General features: G+C 49.4%; 2 protein-coding genes across 5 annotated transcripts; one reads left to right on the plus strand and one right to left on the minus strand.

Moving 5' to 3' along the window:
• Positions 1-2,434: 2,434 nt before the first annotated feature.
• LOC121096965 lies at positions 2,435-14,343 on the plus strand. Of its 4 annotated transcripts, none has more exons than XM_040613637.1 (16): positions 2,435-2,528; positions 4,940-4,971; positions 5,255-5,308; positions 5,894-5,944; positions 6,394-6,423; positions 7,520-7,567; positions 7,670-7,713; positions 7,826-7,875; positions 8,630-8,850; positions 8,930-9,180; positions 9,797-9,931; positions 10,238-10,376; positions 10,829-10,882; positions 10,981-11,064; positions 12,209-12,898; positions 13,280-14,343. In XM_040613637.1, exons 1-15 carry the CDS (start codon positions 2,500-2,502, stop codon positions 12,586-12,588), a joined length of 1,602 nt encoding a protein of 533 aa, XP_040469571.1. In that variant the 5' UTR covers positions 2,435-2,499; the 3' UTR covers positions 12,589-12,898; positions 13,280-14,343. The 4 variants fall into 4 exon arrangements, with proteins under 4 accessions (XP_040469571.1, XP_040469573.1, XP_040469570.1 ...); XM_040613639.1 differs by lacking the exon at positions 2,435-2,528 and having other exon boundaries at positions 3,480-4,971; positions 12,209-12,478; positions 12,832-12,898; XM_040613636.1 differs by lacking the exon at positions 2,435-2,528 and having other exon boundaries at positions 3,480-4,971.
• Positions 14,344-15,117: 774 nt separating this feature from the next.
• IL12A (interleukin 12A) lies at positions 15,118-19,018 on the minus strand (the record flags this gene model as incomplete). Its single annotated transcript, XM_040613340.1, has 5 exons — positions 15,118-16,266; positions 17,137-17,241; positions 17,342-17,383; positions 17,507-17,614; positions 18,878-19,018. Coding segments are annotated over 5 exons (564 nt in total), but the record flags the coding sequence as incomplete, so codon positions are not given.
• Between the last annotated feature and the right edge of the window lie 502 nt (positions 19,019-19,520).

Genomic DNA, 19,520 nt, shown 5'->3' on the forward strand with positions numbered 1-19,520 from the left:
TTTCAGTATGAGGATGTCTGGAAACAGTCAGGAAAGTAATGGTTCAGGCCAGCCACACCTAGCAAGCTCTGAGTGACACTCAAGAGATGGGGACGGGACAGACAAAGCCAACAACCCAAGCCCCCTGCACCTTCCCTTTCTCATTTCTTTTCCATCTTGCTTTTTTTTTTTTTTCCTTCCTTACTCTTCATTGTGTCCTGTTGTGGACACTTTTTTTCACTTTCAAACTCGTGTCATTGTTCCATGAACTTTTCCCACCTCCTTCCGTTTGTGCAGGCTGGGCTGGCGGGTGCCTGCCGGGCCGCAGGGTGTTGCTCCCACGGGGATTTCCTTCGGCAGCTTCGATGGCATTTCCCTCTCTACCCAAACTGACCCTTTGGGTCACTTTTCCAGTGTTTCACAGGGAATGGTTTTTATTTTGGCCGGGTTTCAGTCCCAGTTTTACAAACACCCTTTGCAGCCCGAGTGTTAGAGCTTGTTCCCGTGACCTCTGTGAGTCTGTTTTCCTGGGGATATGGATTTTCCAGAATAGTTTGGCAGCGTGGGGCTGGCTGGGTGCTGTGGCGGGGGGCTGCGGCTGGATGCACGGGGGAGCGCCGCGAGGCCCCCCATGCCACATCCAGCTCGCTCATACCCGGCGCAAGGGGAGCTGAGCACTCCAAACGCACCTGGAACAGCATTTTGAGACTATGTTTACATATATACTTATGTTTATTTATAAAGCTTATCTTTTTCCTGGTGTGTGCCGTGGGCAAACACACACAGGGTGACGCCGCCCGCTGCCTGCACCTGGGAGCTGGGCTGTGGTTGGTCCAAGGGGGGAGGAGGATGCTGAGATACGGGCTGGGGCTGGGTGAGCTTTTGGGTACGAGCGGTAGAGCTTTAACAGGAGCATCTGGGGCACCCTCGTTCAGAAGGGCTTAGCTTGTCCAGGAACAAACCGAGATGACTTTGGATGTTTCCAGCCTGGTGTGCTCGGCTGGGAGGCGACACGAGTGAGGGTCTGGAAGGGTGTGCAAGGGTTTCCTTGACCGGAGTCTGCCTGGGGGCCTGCAAATCCCTGTCCTTGTCCTTGCGGGGCTGGGCAGCTCTCGGTGGGATGCTCAGCTGGGATGCTCAGCTGCCCGCAGAACACCGGTACCCCCCAGGGCAGAGGGGCTGCTGGCTCTGCCAGTTTGCTGCTTTGCTAGGAGCACCTTGGATGCTCCAGGAGCACTTTACTACCCAAATACTTCTGCTGAAGAAGCTTTTAAAAAGTTTGTTTTAGTCCCTTTTTAAAAAAAAATACTTCTGTGCTGCTGCAGGTTTGGGCTGGTTTTTTAATTTTTTTTCTTCTTTTTTTTTTTTACAAGCAGCTCTGCCAGCATCTCTGAGGCAGATCCTGACACGCCAGCTGTGAGGATCTGGCATTTCCCCCTCCCGACCTCCCTGGCAGTGTGCAGAGCTGCCCGCGGTGTTTCCCGCGCAGGGGTGTGGGTGATGCCCGGGTGGCCGTGGGTGCTGGCAGTCCCCATGCTGGTGCCAGCCTCGGGACGTGCCCATGGGCCTGAGCAGGGCCACCACCCGCTGTCCCTGGTGGTGTGGACCCCAGCCCTGTCCCTGCCAGCGTGTGAGCCCGCAGCCGCATGCTGGCAGCTCGGTGCAAGGGCTGGACCTGGGCACCCTGTGTGGGCAGGGGCCAGGTATTATATTGTATAGAACGTATGTATTATCTATAATATATATTATACTATGGATAAGATATTATATATAGTGCGTATATGTACACACTATATGTTACATAGAATATATACTTTTATATATATTATAAAAGTATTATTATACTTATATACTATATATACACGCTATAATATATAAATATATATTATAATATACAATATATATAGAATAGACATTATGTTTCTACTATGTATATACAATACCTCTATTTTATTCTAATACTCTAACATATAATAGATAATATGTCTAGTATATGAATAGTATATGTATTTATGAAGTATATATATAGTGTATATATTTATAAAGGCATACCATATATATATATTTATGAAGGTATACCGTATCTGTATCTATACTGAGACAGCATATATGTGTGTGACTTATATGTGTGTATATATAGGTATGTATCTATATAGCGTATATCTAGTACCTGAGTATACTAGTGTACCCGGTGCACACATACAGTGTGTATACATGCATATCTATACGGTATATATCTGACATAAGGGTCTATCTAGTATGCCTGTGCAGCACCTGGGGCGTGCATGTGTAAGCACACACCAGATGTATACACAAATGCATCCGGCATACATTAGCAAGTCCCGAGTGGCTCTGTGCCCTGCGGTGTGTATGGGTATATGTATATGTATACAGCCAGGCGGGGGGGGGGGGGGGCTGAGGGCGGGGCCGGGCAGCAGGGGCGGGGCCGCTGGGACACGCCCCCCGGCGGCGATACGGTGCTTCCCGCCGGAGCCCCGCGCGCTCCCGCCTGCTGCCGCGATGTCCCGCCGCGGGCAGGAGCCCGGCAGGTGAGCGGGGCTGGGGGGAGCGGGGGTCCTGGCTGCCCCGCGCCTCCCCCCGGCATCCCCTGCTCCTCTCACCCCCCCTCCATTCTCCGCCGTCCTCCCGCTGCCACAGCTTACCCCCCTCCCGCCCCCCCCCGCTTTCCCAGCCCCTCCCCGCCCCCCCAGCATCCTCCCCATCCCCCCTGCATCCTTCCAGAACCGTCCCCATCCCCCCAGCATCCTCCTGTTTCCTCCACCCCCAGCCCCCCTTCCACCCCCCGCAGCATCACCCCCCTCCCCCCGTTCCCTTCCGCCGCCCCATCCGCCCCCCCTTGCCGGACCCCAGCGGAGGGTCCCCGCCCTGCGCTAGCACGGAGCCCAGACGGTCCTTCTGCACCCCTCCGCGTCCGGTTCCGCCCCCCCACTCCCCCCCCCCCCCCAAAAAAAAAACCCAAACAAACACAAACAACAAAACCCTACAGCGGTTTTGGGGCCCACGGCCCGGCCTTGCACCTGCAGCGGGGGCTCCCCGAGCCTCCCCAGCTCCCCGCATCCGCTGCTCGGGTCGCCCGCTGCCCCCCGCCCCGCTCGGCACCCCCCCTCCGGCAAACAAAAGCGCTCGGCGAGCCAGCGGCGTGCCCGCTCCGCCCCGGCCCCGCCCCGCGCTCCCGCTCCGCCGGCCCCGCTCCGCCCCGCGCTCCCGCTCCACCACCGGCTCCACTCCGGGCCCCGCACCCCCGGGCCCGCCGCGAGCGCCGCCCGTTCACCTGCTGCCTGCGAAGCCGCGATCGCTGTTTGGCTTCAGCGGGGGCCGGGGCCGCCCGTGCTGCCGCCCCTGCGGGCACGAGCGGCGGGCGGGTTGCTGACACCGAAAGGGGTCGGTGGGGGCTTTGCCCCCAGCTTCTCCCCTCTCGAGCCTGTTTTTCGGTTTATAAGGGAGCGGGGGGCGCCGCGGCGCGGGGGTCGTACCGCTGGCTGGAGGGGTTGCTCGAACGGCGCTTGGCTCAGGCACCGTCTCTGGGGTATGTCCAGGCTTCGTCCAACCCTTGCAGATACTGTGTCATTATTTATTGTTTTTTTTTCTTAAGATACAGTTTGGAAGCAAACCCGCTGTTGTGTAATTTCCCATTCGCGCCCGCGGTAAAACCCTTCCCCAGTTTCTCCCGCGTGCCTCGCTGGTTGCAGCACTGTTTTCCCTGCCCTGGACCAGCAAACTGGCAGCTCCAGGCTGTGTGGGAGCATCCCAGCGCAGCCGCCCGCCCTGCCGTGCTGCACCCGGGCCCCCCTTGCCTGCATTGTTTCACCTAGTGCCTCAGCCATACCTTCGTGGAGTTCTTCTCTTGCCTCTACCATTACCACCTGTCCATTTTCTATTTTTTAATTTGAGCTTTAATTTTATGAGCTTAAAATTTAATTTAAATTTTAATTTGAGCTGCCCCAGTGCGGTGGCGGCTGAGGCTCTGTCCCTTGCGATGATGCCCACTCATCCAGTGGCACCCCCTGTCTGCTGGGTGCACCCCGGGGAGCAGGTGGGCTGTGGGTGCACAGCGGTGGCCCAGGATGGTCAAAATCAACCTCGTGAGCTGAGCTGCCAAAGAGCAACTGCAGTGGCTCAGCTTTGCCGTTGCCAGCATCCCTCAGCATCACCGGGGTGGCACTGAAATCCCTCTCCTGCCTCCGAGAAGCGAGGGGATAGACGAGAAGCGAGGGGACAGACGCTTTTCCCTGCCCACATGGCATACGGCGGCTATTCCAGCAGGCTGCTGGCAGGGCAGAAGGGCTGAGATATTTGCTGGTGCCACCAGAGTGAGAGCGAGCTGGGTATCGCCTGCTGGTTTATGGTGACTGTGCCCGTGGCGATTCCCTTCCTCAGCAGCAGCTTTTATGGTGGTTATTTGGTGGGGCTGCAGGAAAGACGCTGTGAAGCTCCACAGAAAGGTTTCCAGACCTGATCTTTATCCTTAAATGACAAAACCAGCATATTTCCCCTTTTCAAGAGTGAATGAGACCGGAGGTTGGTCTGAATTTGCCACAGGCCACAAATGGGTGATGAGGTCTGTTGGAGTCATCTGCTGTGGCCGAGCCACCATGTTTATCTGAGCTTCGTGCCTTGCTCGGGGATTCCACCTGGATTGCTACAGAGCCAACGGGCACCTGGCAAAGGGGGCCAGGGCCCAGGGTTTGTGCCAGGGGGAAACATGCAGCAGTCAGGCATCCCCGGCAGGGCTAGGACAAGAGCTAGGGCCGTAGGTCATGTTAAAGAAAATTAATTTTTAAACACCAACCCCCCCTCCCCGGTCCCCTTGCAACCTCTGGTTCCCTGGCCAAAGCCAGGGAGCGATGCCAGCGGGCAGGGAGGTGGGTGGATGCTGCTTGTGTGGAAGGTGGGAGAGGACTGGTGGATCTGCTCATGTATTTCCCATTTTGTCTTCCAGCGGAGCTGAGTCCCTTTCTTCAGATGAAAAAGGTACAGTAATTTCCTGAAATAACTGCACTTCAAATGGGCTTGTTATGAGAAATGCTCAGCTTTTGGAATGGAAATGACAATTATTGTAACTGCTGACTTTAAAACACCTCGGTGCAATGCCTTAGTTTCATGGATAAGAGTTTTGATTTTTTTTATACTGTTTTTTAAAATTCATATTCCTTTGCTATTTATTCCCTTCCTCCAACTTGCATAGTACAAAAACACCAAGAGAGAAGTTAAATCTTTTTGAAGCTTATGTCCCCTGACTGCTTTTCTCTTGCAGAGGTGGCAGCTGGCAGCACGGAGGGAGAGGGCTCGGCCGAGGAGCACCCAGTGGGTGAGCACACACGTGGCTGCAGGCTTGCCCCGCACGTGGGATGGCGTGGCTGGCCTTGCGCCTGCCGGTTCCCCACAACATGATAAAACCCCTGTGTAGACACTGCTGTGACTCCTCCAGTCACTTGCTTTGCAATACTGGATTCTCTTCAACTTACGTTTGTAAGAATAATTTATTAAAGCCACGTCTGGTGCATCCATGTGAGTTGCATCACTGGTGGGACACACCAGCTCCCACCAGTGCTTCTCCCACCTCACGTGCATGGCACAGAAACCCATACTTTAACTGGGTGTACTGGGACGTGCCACAGGTGAAGCTCCAGAGCAGTCCCAGGTTGTGTAAAACAGGAAAATTAAGCTCTTTGAACATCGCACATACCTTTCAGAAGGGCCTGGGTGACCCCTAGGTCTCCTCTGCTGCTGTGATTTGATGCTCTGATGTTCCTCTCTGCCTCAGTATTTTTTTTCTGCTAGCTAACTGGCTGACCAACCTGATGTATTTAAACTTTGGATCTATCCTTTTACTTCCCTGTGGCATTGCCTTATTTCATTCTGCCTGTGACTAACGGGGTGTAATCTTGTTCAGGAGAGGAGGGTTCCAAAACCAGCTCCAGCAGTAGCTCGGAAGAAGAGTCAGGTGAGCATCGTGTTGTGATTTATTCTCTCTCTTTTGAAGATGTCCACCTGGTTGAAAACAGCTGCTTTGCGTGGGAGTGGTCCCAAGGTTCTTGGGTCAGACTGTTAATTCAGTGGTCGTATGCTGAAAAGCAGAATGATCTCTCTGTGAGCACATGGTTTTCTAGCCATGCGGTTTAGAGCAGAGCAATAATAGAAGAGCAGCACCTAATGTTGCTGTAGCCTTGTAGACATAACACGCGACACACCAAGAGGCTATAAATCTGCTTAAAAGTTGGCAGCAAAAGTGGCAAAACAGGATGGACAGGAAAAGAATTAAAGGAAGCGTTTTCTGCTGATGAAAAGCCTGCGGCTTTGCTCTTAGGCAGGTTACACCACCAGCAGTTTATTCTGGTTTCATGCAAGATTGATAGTCTTTAGTTAAATAATTACGAAGCTTTTTCTCATCAGATGCAGAGGAGTCGGATGGAAGACGGTCATGTGAGTGCACTTTTATTTTGTTCCTTATATGTCTTGCATGGCGAGGGGGAGCCAGCCCAGATAAGTGATGTGCGTGGGTAGCGACAGCTGATGGCAGAAGAGGGATTTAGAGCTGCCCAGCGTCGCCTGCGAGCCCTTGGGGAGGACGGCTTGCTGCAGAGCGTGCCCAGGAAGGGGGTGTGTGGGGTGCCTGCGTGGGGACACGGCTGCCCCTGCTTGCACATGGAGCCGGAGCAGGGCTGTGGCCGTGGGGAGGTGCAGGATGGAGCCGAGCTGAGCTTCCACGTGCTGCGGGTGGCCCCAGGTCACGACAACCCCGCTGTGGCTCGGGGACTGAAATAGCATCACTGCAGGAAGGGTGCCAGCACGCTCGCTGGAGTTTGCCTGATGTTTTCCAGGCCGTTCGCTGTAGCAATACATTTTCTGCCTCTCCCACATCTGCCTGGCCAGGAGGGCGGTGAAGTCCCAGGATGACTTTGGGACAGGCTGGCTGGAGTCCCTGCTTGCAGGGAGGGGTGTTGGTGGGACGGGGAGCAGGAGCGGGCGGCACGCCGGCAGCCAGCCTTTCCTCACGCCTTGTCACAACAGCTCTGCTGCTTGGCTTCTGCAAAATCCACCCCTTGGGGTAAAGGCGTTTCCTCGATGCGTCAGCTCTGCTCGCTTTCTGCCATGTTGTCGGTCAGTAAGGAGCGTTCGGGCACTTTTAAATAATTTTAAGGGCAAATACACTGCAAACAGCGTGGCTGCCTGCTCACTGGGAAGCCCTGTTGCCAGCTTCTGTGCCAGGTGGCTGAACTTTGTACTTGGCACCTTGCGACTCTTCCTGGGGTTGAATCTTTTTTTAACCCTTTGAAAATTTCCACTAGTTTGGGTAAGTTATGAAGTTTTGACAAGAGCTGTTTCCTGGAGTTCGGCTTCACTCCCACACTGTGCACAGCCTGCACGTGCAGGTGTGCATGCAACAGCTTGGGTCTCAGGAATATTCTCCGGAGGTTTTGGTGAATGTAAGCAAATTAGGTTGGTGGGTTGTCCTTGCTGCATATGGGAGCAGAAACCTGCTGGAGGCTGAGGTATTTGCTGCAAACTTCTTTTTTAGATGAAGAACAGGAGGAGAAGGAGTTGCTACCGTGCTGCGATGAATCAGGTAGTAACGGATCTCTCAAGGGCCAGTGTTTTGTTTTTTTTTTCCCCCCAAGTGTTTAATTACTTTGCTTTTAATGAGCTGATCTTCCTGTTTTCTCACTAGGAGCGAACTGTCTGCTACCCTGTGAGCACTGCAGAAATGAAAATGTACGTTTATCAAAAAAACCGACCCACATATTTTGCATGAGATAATTTGCAAATTATAATTCTGCTCTCTTATAGACTTCTTAAAATATGTATTTTTAAAATCTGTTTATAGGACCAGAAGGAGCAAGTGACCCCTAGGAGACTGTCTGGAGGACAATATGTGTATGGATTTTTTTTTAATACAATGGGTATACATTTACACTGTTGTCATCAAGATACTTCTCTCTTCAGTTTGAGTGGGGAAAAAAAATAATTTGCTGCACAAATACATTTGGAGTAATACCAGAAGATACCCCCAAATCCTTAAAAGTAAGCAATTTAGAGCAGCTGCCTATGCTGCCTCCAGATCCCGGTCCAAGAAAGTTCTTAGGAAGGTTTCCTGCCTGCCTTGTCTTGCTGCAGTAATTAATGTCAGGTACATTTTTACGTGCTTGTTTTAGTCTGGACACACATGAAGGGTCTTGGCCTGCTTCACAGGAATAGTCATCCTCCCTGTCTGCACTGACCCTGCATTTTACTTTGGACGCTAGCCTTGTTCTACCTCTCTCTGGCTTGGAAGTTGTCATCAGTGTGTGATGTTGGTGTTGTCCGTGCGTGCATGATGTTGGCTTCGATGCTGATGGGAGCTGCACTGAGCCTTTTGTGTACAAGCAGCTGCCTTGTTTGCAGGAAGCGTTATGCAAAATGTTCATTCCAGCTATTTTGCGTGCATTGGCCTGGCCAGTTTTTAACAGTCCAGTGACAGTTTAAACGTAGGGACTAGAGAGAAAAAAAATTGTTGTGGCTTCTGTGCTATTTAGATAAAGTGCTCTTGGCTGGTTGGGAGGGGATTTTGTTATCCCTTGCAAACCACATTTCTATAGTATTTACTAGGCAGGGGAAACTAAACTAACCAGGTTGTTCTTGCCCACGGCAGGGCACGGCTGGATGCAGAGGGGACTTACCAGTGCAGCCTCACAGGCTTGATTTTTGAAGTAACGGGGCCCGTCAAAATCACATATTCCCTCTTATCCTGGAGCAAATACGCCAGCCTGGTGGAAAAGCCGTGGATCGTGGGCGGCCCCCTCTTCGACGTGCGCTGCGACTCAGCCCCTGCTCTCACCTCCATCCAGTTTCCCCACTCCCTCTGCCTGGGCGGTGAGTGCTGGTGGCCGGCCCGGTGGCTGCGGGGGGCTGCTGGAGCAGGAGGTGCTGAGGCAGCCCCGTGTCCCCGCAGATCATGGTGCTGGCATGGCCTTCAAGGTTTTGCACATCAAGGGCGAGGGAGCAGCCATCGAGCCCTCCGCCGACTACTCGGCCTCGCACGTGAAGTGGCTGGTGAGCTCGCTGTCACCGGTGGGACCACTCATCCAGAGCCAGGAGCCCGTGCAGTACCACGGTGCCGTCATCCTCTACAAAGTCATTGATGAGCACCCCTCCTTGTCCTTTCGGGTCTACGTGGCTACAAACAATGACTCCTTTATAAAGGTATGGCTGGTGTCGGGGGTGTAGTGTGGCGTGGTGTAGAAATACCGGCAGGGCTGGTGCTGGGGACGCTGCACGGAGGATGGGGTGCGGCAGTGAGATGCTCTTCTCTCGCCCCAGCAATTGCATGCAGAGCTATACGTGTATGTCTGTCTATAATGAGACTTCCGTACCAGAAAGGTCTGCCAGCCAAGTTAGGGTATTATATTGAAGTAGCAGCTCACAAGCTGCTATAGGAAAGAAACCCATTTGCCACTAAAATCCACGGAGCTCAGGATTTATACCTGGAGGAGCTTCTTGTCCTCTCACCCACTCCCCTCAACAACACACAGGCAAACACTAGAAGATGACAGCAGCAAATGACCTTCCTTTTATTCAGGTTGCAACCTCTTTTATCTGTTTTCACCCCTGTATCATGATAGCTGAAGAGGTTCCTCGGGTGTTTTTGAGTGTGATGTTTCGTGTGCAGCTTTCTGTAATGTTTGCCCTGTGGAACAGGTCGTGGCCATTCTATAGAGCTGTGGCCAGAGAAAAGCCCAGAGAGCCACATTAACTAAGTTTTAAATGGTAATTCCTTTACTGATGTGAGTAACCTTTAAATCATATTTTTAAATTTTAGGATATCGCAAAAGCTGTAAAACATTCTAATAAGAAATTCATTAAAATTGACAAGCCCCCTGTATGCCAGAAGTTACTACAGAAAGGAAAGAAGTATAGATTAATTTGTGAGCCAGAAGCTGAAATAACTCCAGAGGTGAGTCCCTTGCACAACCTCATTTCGTGCACTGCAGCTTCATTAGAAATGTGCCACAAAGTGGCTTTGCCTCTGCGCTCCTGCACTGGCATTAAGGGCATTTTTCACATTCATTTGCCATTGCTGCAGAAAGCATTTTCCTCTTAGAGCCCTAAAGCTCTGGGATGAAATCCTGACACTGAAGTCAACAGCAAAACTCTGGGGAGATAGGGGTTGGGCTCAGATCTGTGTCAGCAGCCAAATACCTCCTCTTTAGTTTATATGTTTTGGATAAATATTTATTTTTAACATATTTCCATTGTATAGGAAATTGAATTTGTTGACGGATCTCTCTTGAAACTAAAAAGTTACATTGAAGTCTATTTGGAGAAACCTGACGACTTCACCTTGTCTTTGGTTGAGCTAGAGTCCGAAGCGACCGTCTGGAAAGCAAAACTAAGGGAGAGTGAGTCTTTGGTCTTCCCACGACTAGTTGGTTCCTGCTGAAAAGGTGCAGGAGTTGGAGTATAACTCGGCCCTTGGGTACACCTAAATTCCTACTGTTAAAACCACCGGGTTTGGGGCTGGAAGTGATAAAATGTAGAGGAGCGCCCCAGGAGGTTGCAGTGACCTGCCGGATCCCTCGGGAGCAAAGGGGCGAAGGCTGCGGGGCCGCGGGAGGATGCTCCGCTCTCGTGTTACTTACGGGGGATAATGCACAATCTCTACTGCATGTTATCGGTGGCGTGCTGCAGCACGTGGGCGAAAAGGGGATAGTCGTCTCGTTCTATAAAATCTTAGCTCAGCAGCCAGAATCCACCCAAGAGCTTGGTTTTGTGCCCAAGAATTGTTGGATGTAAGGCATAGCAGTGGGAATTCCTGCCTCACATTTTGTTTCCTCTACAAACTGTTTCCCAGGTGACTGGATACATTACGATCAGAATAAAAACGAGCAGAAAAGAAGCGCAGTCAGTAAGTCAGTTTGAAGATAAGTCAGGGCTGGTACCTGGCTTGCTTTTGTAGCTCAGGTGATACTAAAGAAACAACATCACCTCTTGCTTTCTTCTTAGGTGTCAAAAAACGGAAACTAGCCCTCAGCATTTTGAAAGAAGACGAGATCTGTGGCAAAAAGCAAAAGACCAGCAATCCTGCAGGTAAAGCATTTCTGTGTCATTTAAAACAACATGTTTGGTTTTGTTTCTTTTTTGGTTTTGGAGTTTTTTTTTTTTATCCTTTGAATTGAACCTGAGCTTGCTTTTTTAAAGACTTACACAAACAGAGCATGAAATATAGGAGGAGAAAGCGCTGCTTTTGTAGGTGCAGAATTTTTTACCTACGTTTGTGTGCTTTGCTACACTGTCATGCATTTGGTAAATAAATGGGGGGAAGCAGCTAGGCAATTTGCTTTAAAAGCTTCAGGTAAAATGATATTGTCTTTTAAGACTGAGCAATAGTGGCTATTTTTGAAAGAGGTTTCCACTACATGTCTTAGACTTTGCGTTTGGGATATCTCCTGAGCCATAACAGGCTAGACAAAATAATAATTAAAAACCAAAAGCAGTTCATATTTATTTTTGACATGTGATGCCCTGATGGTGTCTGGGAGCTCCCACCCAGAAACTCCTCATTTATTAACAGTTACCTGGAAAAAAATAAAGAAGAAACAATGTGAGTTTAACAAGTAAATAAATAAATAAATAAAAAACCCATCAGCAAAAGTAGCCAAGAAGGTGTTTGTTTATGGGTGCCTGTAGCCACCAGAGGGAGAGCTTCCATCCCTCAGCACCTCAGTTTGATGTGTGAGTGATGACAGGGAGAAGGAAAGCAAAGAAGGAAAGCGGCTCAGGCTGTGTAACAGCAGGGCTGAGGCTTCCGAGCCATTGTAATTAAAGGGAAAACAAACATCACCTCTCCAGAGCAGCCAGAGGTTTTGAGAACAGCAGGCATGGGAGAGAGAGAGTGCTTAGCATGGCCTTAATTTTATACATCTCAAAATTTCTGGGTGCTTGGTAACTTAATGTACCAAGGGAGTTCTTCTGCTGGATGCACGGCTGCTTATAAATGGGGAGCAACCCACTGATGTACAGCAGCCAGCATGCCGTCAGGTGTTGTCATCTTCGTGAGCTTCAGCTTCTTAGTCCTTTTCTCCAGCACTCGGCTCTGACCTTGCTGGATAATCTGAATAAGATTACCTTCATCGTATGTCCCCTGGCCACACGTGGAACTAGTAGTGTGATTTAGTTACAAGTTTAATGAGAGAGCAATGTTAAATCTGACTTTTGTTCTGTGTCTTTTCAGATGGAATTGAAACAAAAAACCTAACTGATCAACAGCTGATGGTGATCGCAAAGTTGTTTGGTAGGCAGTGGCGAGAAATTGCCATTGAGTGTCTCCAGATGGAAATGAAAGACATCGAGCAGATTCAGGCAACAGAAGAAGAAGTTAATATGCAAAAATTTCTGGTGTTGAGCAAGTGGAGAGACAGAGAACAAAGCAACGGAACTGCAGAAGCCTTGTACAGAAGTCTCCGTGAAAAAGTGTCCTATGAGATACTGCAAGCCCTGCAAGGTATCGCCTTCCCGTTATATTTATTTAATTACATCAGTGTGTTTCAGGTGTATTTTAAGAATTCACATCAGAGAGTTTACCAAATGCCTAGTACATGTTTTACTACATAGGTCAAAATTGTCTCCCTTTGATGTCAGCAATGACTTTCTTTCTTTCTTGTGGCATTTTTGTACTTCCCTTCAGAAACTGCTACAAAATGAATAATATTTCTGCACTGACTGTGTTAATAGTGCTCCCAGCATGACCTGGCTGTCATGGTCAAGCAAATCAGTGCTATAGACCCAAGCCAATGCTGGGTCTTCTCTGGAAGTCCTGAGAAGAGATGTTTGGGTCTTTACTCTTATCTGTTTTAGGAACGGTTAATTAACACCTTCCCCTGATGGATGACTTAGCGGCTGGGTCCTGCAGACCCGTGTGTGTGTATGTATTCCCTCACTGCCCATGGGTGCTCCTGCTTATTTCTGTGCGGCTCCTCACGTTCGGTCCATCCTCTGCAAGCCAGAGCTGTGCAGCGAGCTGAGAACTCAGCCAGCCATGGGGAACCTTTCTCAGAAACAATTTTATTTTTTTTTTCTGATACAGGCAAAACTTTGTTCTTTCTTAATTCTCCCCAAAAGCAATGTTGCTGCAAAGGGTGGGGGGAGCTCCCTTGCTCATCTGACCCTCCCAAACCTGCCTGTGCCAGAGCCCTGTGCTCTCACATAGCGTTTATTATAATACATTTATTATTCAACTTCAATATTGCAGTGACTTCTAGAGGTCAGCTAACCCGTGTGTGTTTGTGCGTGTTCCTTTCCTCAGGTTTCTGGGCTCGGTGCTGAGCTGTGGAGCTGCAGCTGGAAGGAGCACGGCGGAAGCTTCTCCAGCCACTCCCCCGGCATTGCGCTGGGAGCCGGGGAGGAAGATGCAAGGCATCATCACTCAGTGGAAAGTTTAGGCAGGGTCTCCACAAGAAATGTGAATGAAATTTTGCGTGGCTATGAGCACATCTAAGACTTTCAGGAGCAATCGGTCGTGCAGCGGATCCCGGCATTGCGGCTGGCAGCGCAGGGCTTCGTGCGTGGGGAAACCCAGCTCTGCCACCCAGCTTTGTCATGTTTGAGCCGGTCCTAAAAGACATGAACACTGGAAGAAACCACTTTACCTTGTTCAGGTACATGGCTGTTATCAGGAAACATTTTTATTTCTATCAGGGAAAGACAGGGAGGAAAGTTATGCGGAAATTTTCATCCCCTTAAAAAAAATATTGAACTGCCAAAATCATGAGGTACACTGTATTTCTCACAGATGCCCAGAATCAGGGAAGAATAATCCTAAACTTGCAGATAAATTCCTTTGCATAATCACTGTACATATACATAATTACTGTATATACTTGTGTACAATCAGTCCTTGTTAAGCTGTGGTTCTGTTTTCTAAAAACCCGAAGACTGGTTTCACGGGAGCACCACTTAATAACTCCAGGCAACTTTAAATTTTCCCTGGGAATTTCTTCTTCACTCTTTTCTGTATAGTCTGTCTCAATTTTTATGAGATTTTTTTATGTTGTACATATTTTTTTTTATTAGAAACTTTTTTATACTTCTTTTTGCTTGATAATTTTAAATGGAATAGAATTAGGTGCTTAAACTAAAATGGAAGAAGCCAAAATCTTGGCAGAGGCTGTTGCTCAGCAATGCACATACTACAGAACTGGAAAAGATTTGGAAAGAACCTTATTTGCAGAAGAGGGTGGTAACGTGATACAGGAGATTGTCTTGGTTTTAAAGACAAGTGATTCTTTTGATCATCTTCCTCTGCATATGTTTATGAAAGGAAAAGCATACTTTTGAAAAATAAGGATTAAAAAAGAAACATGTACGCTATTTACGTATGATTTTTGATTATTTTCTCTTTATTTTAGCCATTGGATGAAATGTGGCAAGGTGGTTGTGTTATGGGCCGCCTTTTCAGCCCTTGATGCTCCAATGCTGCATACAGCCGAGGGCTGACGGGAAGGGCTGTGTCGGTGCCCAGGACTTTGTGGGCTCTCCTTCCAGTGGGGCATTTAGGGGGGAAAAAAGCTGTGGAAGGCAGGGATGCTTGTGTGGGGCTGTCCATCCCCAGCACAGCAGCCCTGGGCTCTTTTCTCTGGGAGAAGCCAAGGGAAATTGCCATCAGGGGGATCTTTAAGATACCAGGTAAAACCCAAAGATCTAATAGGACCCTCTGGTCAGAAGCAGAAATCGATCAAAGCTGGAAAAAAGGTGCTGATTTGTAATGATGAGGGTAACCAGGTTGCGTAGCAGATGGTCAAAAGAGAGAAGGTCTTCAACCTTCAGCTTCTTTAAATCAAAATCAAGAAGCTGTTAAAAAAAAAAAAAAAAAAAAAAGAGTATGTTGTATTTCTGCGGTCTTCAGTTTGGCTTTGTCCAGTTCTCGCAGGCAGAAGGGATTCGGACGTTACAGGTGCATCACAGCACTGAAGTGTGAGGTTGCTCTTACCTTACAACTTGGTCTGTGTTGGGGGTGGTCTGTGGGAGTAGGGACCTCAGCTCTAGTCCGAGCGGGGGGAGTTTGTAAGATTGCATTTTAAGGGCTGGTGTGGTGGGTGGGTAATGCCAGTGCTTGGGGAAGAGGGGAGGGGATGAAGGGTGGCAGTGGCCCCCTCAGCATCTAGAAGAACTGAGGGTCCCACCAATCCTTCAGCATCAAGGGGTGCTGCTTGGAGGTCCCCAAGGAGTTGGGAGGGCAGAGCTTGGAGAAACCAAGCAAGGGGAAAGAGCTGAAAGCCAAGAGATGAGGGGCAGCAGAGGCAGCGTGGGAGCTGGCTGGGACGTGGCCAAAGCTGCTGCTTGGCTGCTGGAAGGGGGGCTTCGCCCGGGCTGGCTCATGTACCGCGGGCAGGAATGGGGGAGGTCATCCTCCTGCATCCCTCCTGGCCTCCATGGATAAATCCTTGCCTCCCTGAAACAAGCAATTTAGCCATTGATTTTTGGTGGGGCCAGGGCTCCTCCCATGAAACTATGTAACCGGCTGGAAAATCACAGTAAATGAGGATGAAAGCCCACGGTTGCTTTGGGTGCCCAGTCTGAGGGAAAACCCATGAGAAACTGATGTAAGTAAGAAGACAGAAATAGGATTTTAAAATATGATACCAGTGCTAAAAGTTACCAAGGTATACCTTTACATGCCAGCAATATTCAAAATATTTTAGAAGTATTCATGTTATAGCTCAAGGAAGAAAAAAAGAAAAGACACCACAATTTTTATGCAAACTATAATTTTAATAGGTAATAAATAGAATAAATAAGGAACATAATCATAAATAGATTTCTATAAGCATGTTTCAATTTCTAAAAATTACAGCTAAATAAATAGAACAGTTAAGACAAATTACTGTTGAGTGACGGTTTAAGAACATTTTGGTACTACAGTGTAGCTTATTTTCTAGAAATCTAGAAGTTTAATATGATAGCTTAAAAGGCACTTATAAGAGCTTGCTAAAACATGATTTATAAGAAATGCTGTGAAATATTATGTGCTAGATTCTTTAAAAGCCCCCAACACCTCGCAGGGTATTGACACTGTTTTTTCTCCAAGGCACCCTCAGGTCCCCCGACACGCGGAGTGCTGGGCGCTCACAGCAAGCTCTCCAGGGAGGTCAGGTAGTTCATCGTCCTGGTGATGGTGAAGGTGCGGATCCGGAAGGCGTGAAGGATGCTGCAGAGCTTCATCCGCTCCTTGAAGGAGGCCAGCCCCGCGCCTGCTGCCGGCTGCGGCATGCTCCTGCTGCTGCCCTTCAGGGCCTGGGAAGAGGTAGGGGTGTTAAAAACTCACCAGAAAGTGGCTAAAACAAAAAAAACCTCTTTAGGTTTTTCACCCCCTGAGTGATAAATGACAAGATTTAGAAATAGGAATGTATTCTCATAAAAGAAAAATCTGAAATTTTAATGATACAATTAATAGGCTTAGGATAAAGTTTGAAATATTTAATGATATAATTAATAGCCTTAGCTGTTACTTTCCTCAAGACAAAAATGTCCATTTGTGCACAGAGGCTCTTTCTGCCCAGGAATAAAGGTGCTTTTTTAATACTAAGCCTATGGCCGGCGTTGTCCAGTGACCCTTTAGACCAGGCTCAGAATCCCCAGGCTATTGGGAGATACTGTGTCAATACAAAGACAATTAACTTTTTTTTTTTTAATTAGCTTTTCTTAAACAGCTTTTAACATCTGTTCCCTCTGCTCACTAATAATATTTATCAAAGTTCAGTACATCCTATGTCGTATTCAGTGTACTGGGAGTACTGTTATTTGGTATTTGGAAGAGAAATAGAGCGATGTCCCCGTTATCTTTTACTCTATTTTTGAGTTCCCCGAGGAGCTGGCAGAAGAGCCCGTAGCCCATCTCCTTGTGAGAGAGGAGCAGAGCGAAGGAAGGAGGGCTGCTCGGGAGCCACGCGCCTGAGTCCTGATGCATTGACCATACCAGCAAGGCAAAAACATGAAGTACAACACACAGTTCATAAAAAATCCAGTCCCTTCTAGGAAAAACAGTAACAGACCATTTTTTAAATTAACAGATTAAAGAAATGTCACTATTTGACTGACTGTAGAATGGAGCAAACTCTGGTTTAAGACTGAAATAGCAGAAAGGAAGGAGACAGAAACACTTACTTTCATCATTTCATCAATGGTTTCCATCACCTTTTGATCATTGAAGCTCTTCAGCTCTGCCCTGTAGGCATTCAGGTCCTCATAGATTCCCCACAGGCATTTACTCTGCACAAGTCAGAATTATTAGGAAATGTGGGAATCTGTTGTTAAATGCTTTACACGTACAAGCAAAAGAAGGGGTTCTTTGGGGAAACTTGCAATTTACCGTATCAAAAGTAGATCTTTCCAGTGTTGGACAGTTTCCAGTCTGCAAATTAAAGAAGAAACGAGACATGGTGATTTTGTGGAAGTGTGAATTATACAGCTAGCTGTTCTATGGAAATATGATGCTGAAACTTGATATAATTTTAAATTTTTATTTTTTTTTTACCCCTGGATCCTCAGATGTGCAAGCTTTTATTGTATTGACTTGATTCTTAGTGATATCTTCAAGATCAACCTCTTCAAGGTTACATTCAAATCCCAGGGTGCCGAGCTCCTGTGTTAAGAAGGGAATAAAAACGTGTCACTGACTCAGCTTCACGGTACTGTATACATATATATATGTGTGTGTGTAAATACACACAATTCTTTGTGATGCATCATGGCTCTCTGTGCTTAGCTGAATTCTAGGAATGAGGCTGTGTGAAGACTGCAGTTAAATATGAAAGATAGCAAATAGACCAAGAGACTGCAATGCTGTGGTGGTTGTGTTTAATGGGAATGAGCACAGACTTTTCACAGTTTGGTTTATATGTTGTTGCAAGTTGTACTGCCTCTGTTAATTTAGATTATTCTCTCAGGCACCAAATCTATTGAGAACTTTATGTTGCTACAGTTTCAAATGTAAACTATCTCTTAGAAAGTGAAAAACAGCAAATACCATCCACATAGACCTTTAACAGTGCCTGCTGACCCACCGTAAGTGTGGAACAGCACACCTATTTAGTGGTGGGGTTTTTTGCAGTTTTCTGAGATGAAGCTTGCAACAATAGCAGGGAATTTTAGCCAAAAAAATCCCCTTGGCACTACCGCCAGTGGGCTTTAGCATGGGAAGATGCTACTGCACCAAACCAATGACACCAGCAACAACATGCAAATGTAAAGACAAGGTCAGGAGCAAGTGTTTCCTGAGCCAGCTTTGCAGGGGCCTTAGAGAAAGAGCATGTCCAAAATAGAGAGCATTCAAATCAGCTGTTGATGTGTTTCTGGCACTGCTAATGGCGTGTGTGTTTCTGTGGGGCTGAGGTGAATCAGGGCTGAGAAAGAGACCTGAGCAAATGCCCATTTTAAAGGGCTGATCAAGGGAGGCATGAAAGCAACAGCCAGTTATAGATTTTTAAAGTGAATCAACAGAGAACATCCATCCTCCCAGGTATCCTCAGCAACCCATCACTGCCCAGCTGGGTACTATCACTGCCAGCCTGGGTATGACTACGCCACATCACTGCCCGTCTGGGTAACATCACCGCCTGCCTGGGTGCCACCACTGCCTCATCGCTGCCTGCCTGGGTGCCACCACTGCTGCATCACTGCCCGCTTGGGTACCGCTTGGGTACCACTGCTGCCGCATCACTGCCTGCTTGGGTACCGCTTGGGTACCACTGCTGCCGCATCATTGTCTGCTTGAGTACCACCGCTGCCGCATCACCGCCCACCTGGGTGTCATCGCCAACCCATCACCGCCCGCCTGGGTACCACGACCTCCCCCTCGCTGCCTGCCCAGCCCGCCCAGCCCGTGTCCCGCCGGCCCCTGTCAGACCTTCAGCCGGTGGAGGGAGGCGTTGACAGCCGCCAGCAGCTCCAGGGAGCGGCTCAGCCCCTCGGCGAGGCGGGGGCGGCCGGGGGCCGGCAGCGCCCGGGCGGGGGGCGGCAGGGCCAGTGCCAGGCAGAGCGCGGGCAGCAGCACCCAGGGCCCTGCCCGCTGCCTGCAGCCCCGGGCCGCGGCGCTACGCGGCGCTGCCTGCTCGCTGCTGCCCGCGCTGCCCGCGCTGCCCGCGCTGCTGAGGTCCCCGCGCCGTGCCATGCTGCTGCCACGGGAGCGCTGCCGGGGCCGCGCAGCATCTTATAGGGGCGGCGGGCGGGAGTTCCCCCCTGCTGGCTTTCCTTTCCAGCAGCGGCTCGGTGAGGCTGGCAGCCGGGCCGGGGGCAGCCCTCGCTCATCCCGGGAATCCCGGCCCCGCGGGCGGGGTTGGGTGTGTGTGTTGGGGGAGGCTGGGGGCGCGGCCCCTGCTCCTGCTGGCTGCCCGCGCCCGGCGGGGGATGCTGCAGGAGGGATGCTGCGTGGCGCTGGGGGAGCTGTGCGGAGGGCTGGTCACTGTGCACACAGCATGCAGCGAGCTTGTGGAACAATGAGAATGACTTAAAGTGTGTGTATGACACGTAGATAAGCTTTCCTCAGTCCA

Source organism: Falco naumanni, chromosome 13 (genome assembly GCF_017639655.2).
Source record: "Falco naumanni isolate bFalNau1 chromosome 13, bFalNau1.pat, whole genome shotgun sequence".
Lineage (NCBI taxonomy): Eukaryota > Metazoa > Chordata > Aves > Falconiformes > Falconidae > Falco > Falco naumanni.

Coding starts and splice junctions, on each gene's coding strand:
- LOC121096965 (XM_040613636.1), top strand. CDS start 4,845: ATGCCAGCGGGCAGGGAGGTGGGTGGATGCTGCTTGTGTGGAAGGTGG. Junction 7,876..8,629: donor CTGTCTGGAGGACAATATGT/GTATGGATTTTT, acceptor TGCCCACGGCAG/GGCACGGCTGGATGCAGAGG. Junction 8,851..8,929: donor CCACTCCCTCTGCCTGGGCG/GTGAGTGCTGGT, acceptor GTGTCCCCGCAG/ATCATGGTGCTGGCATGGCC.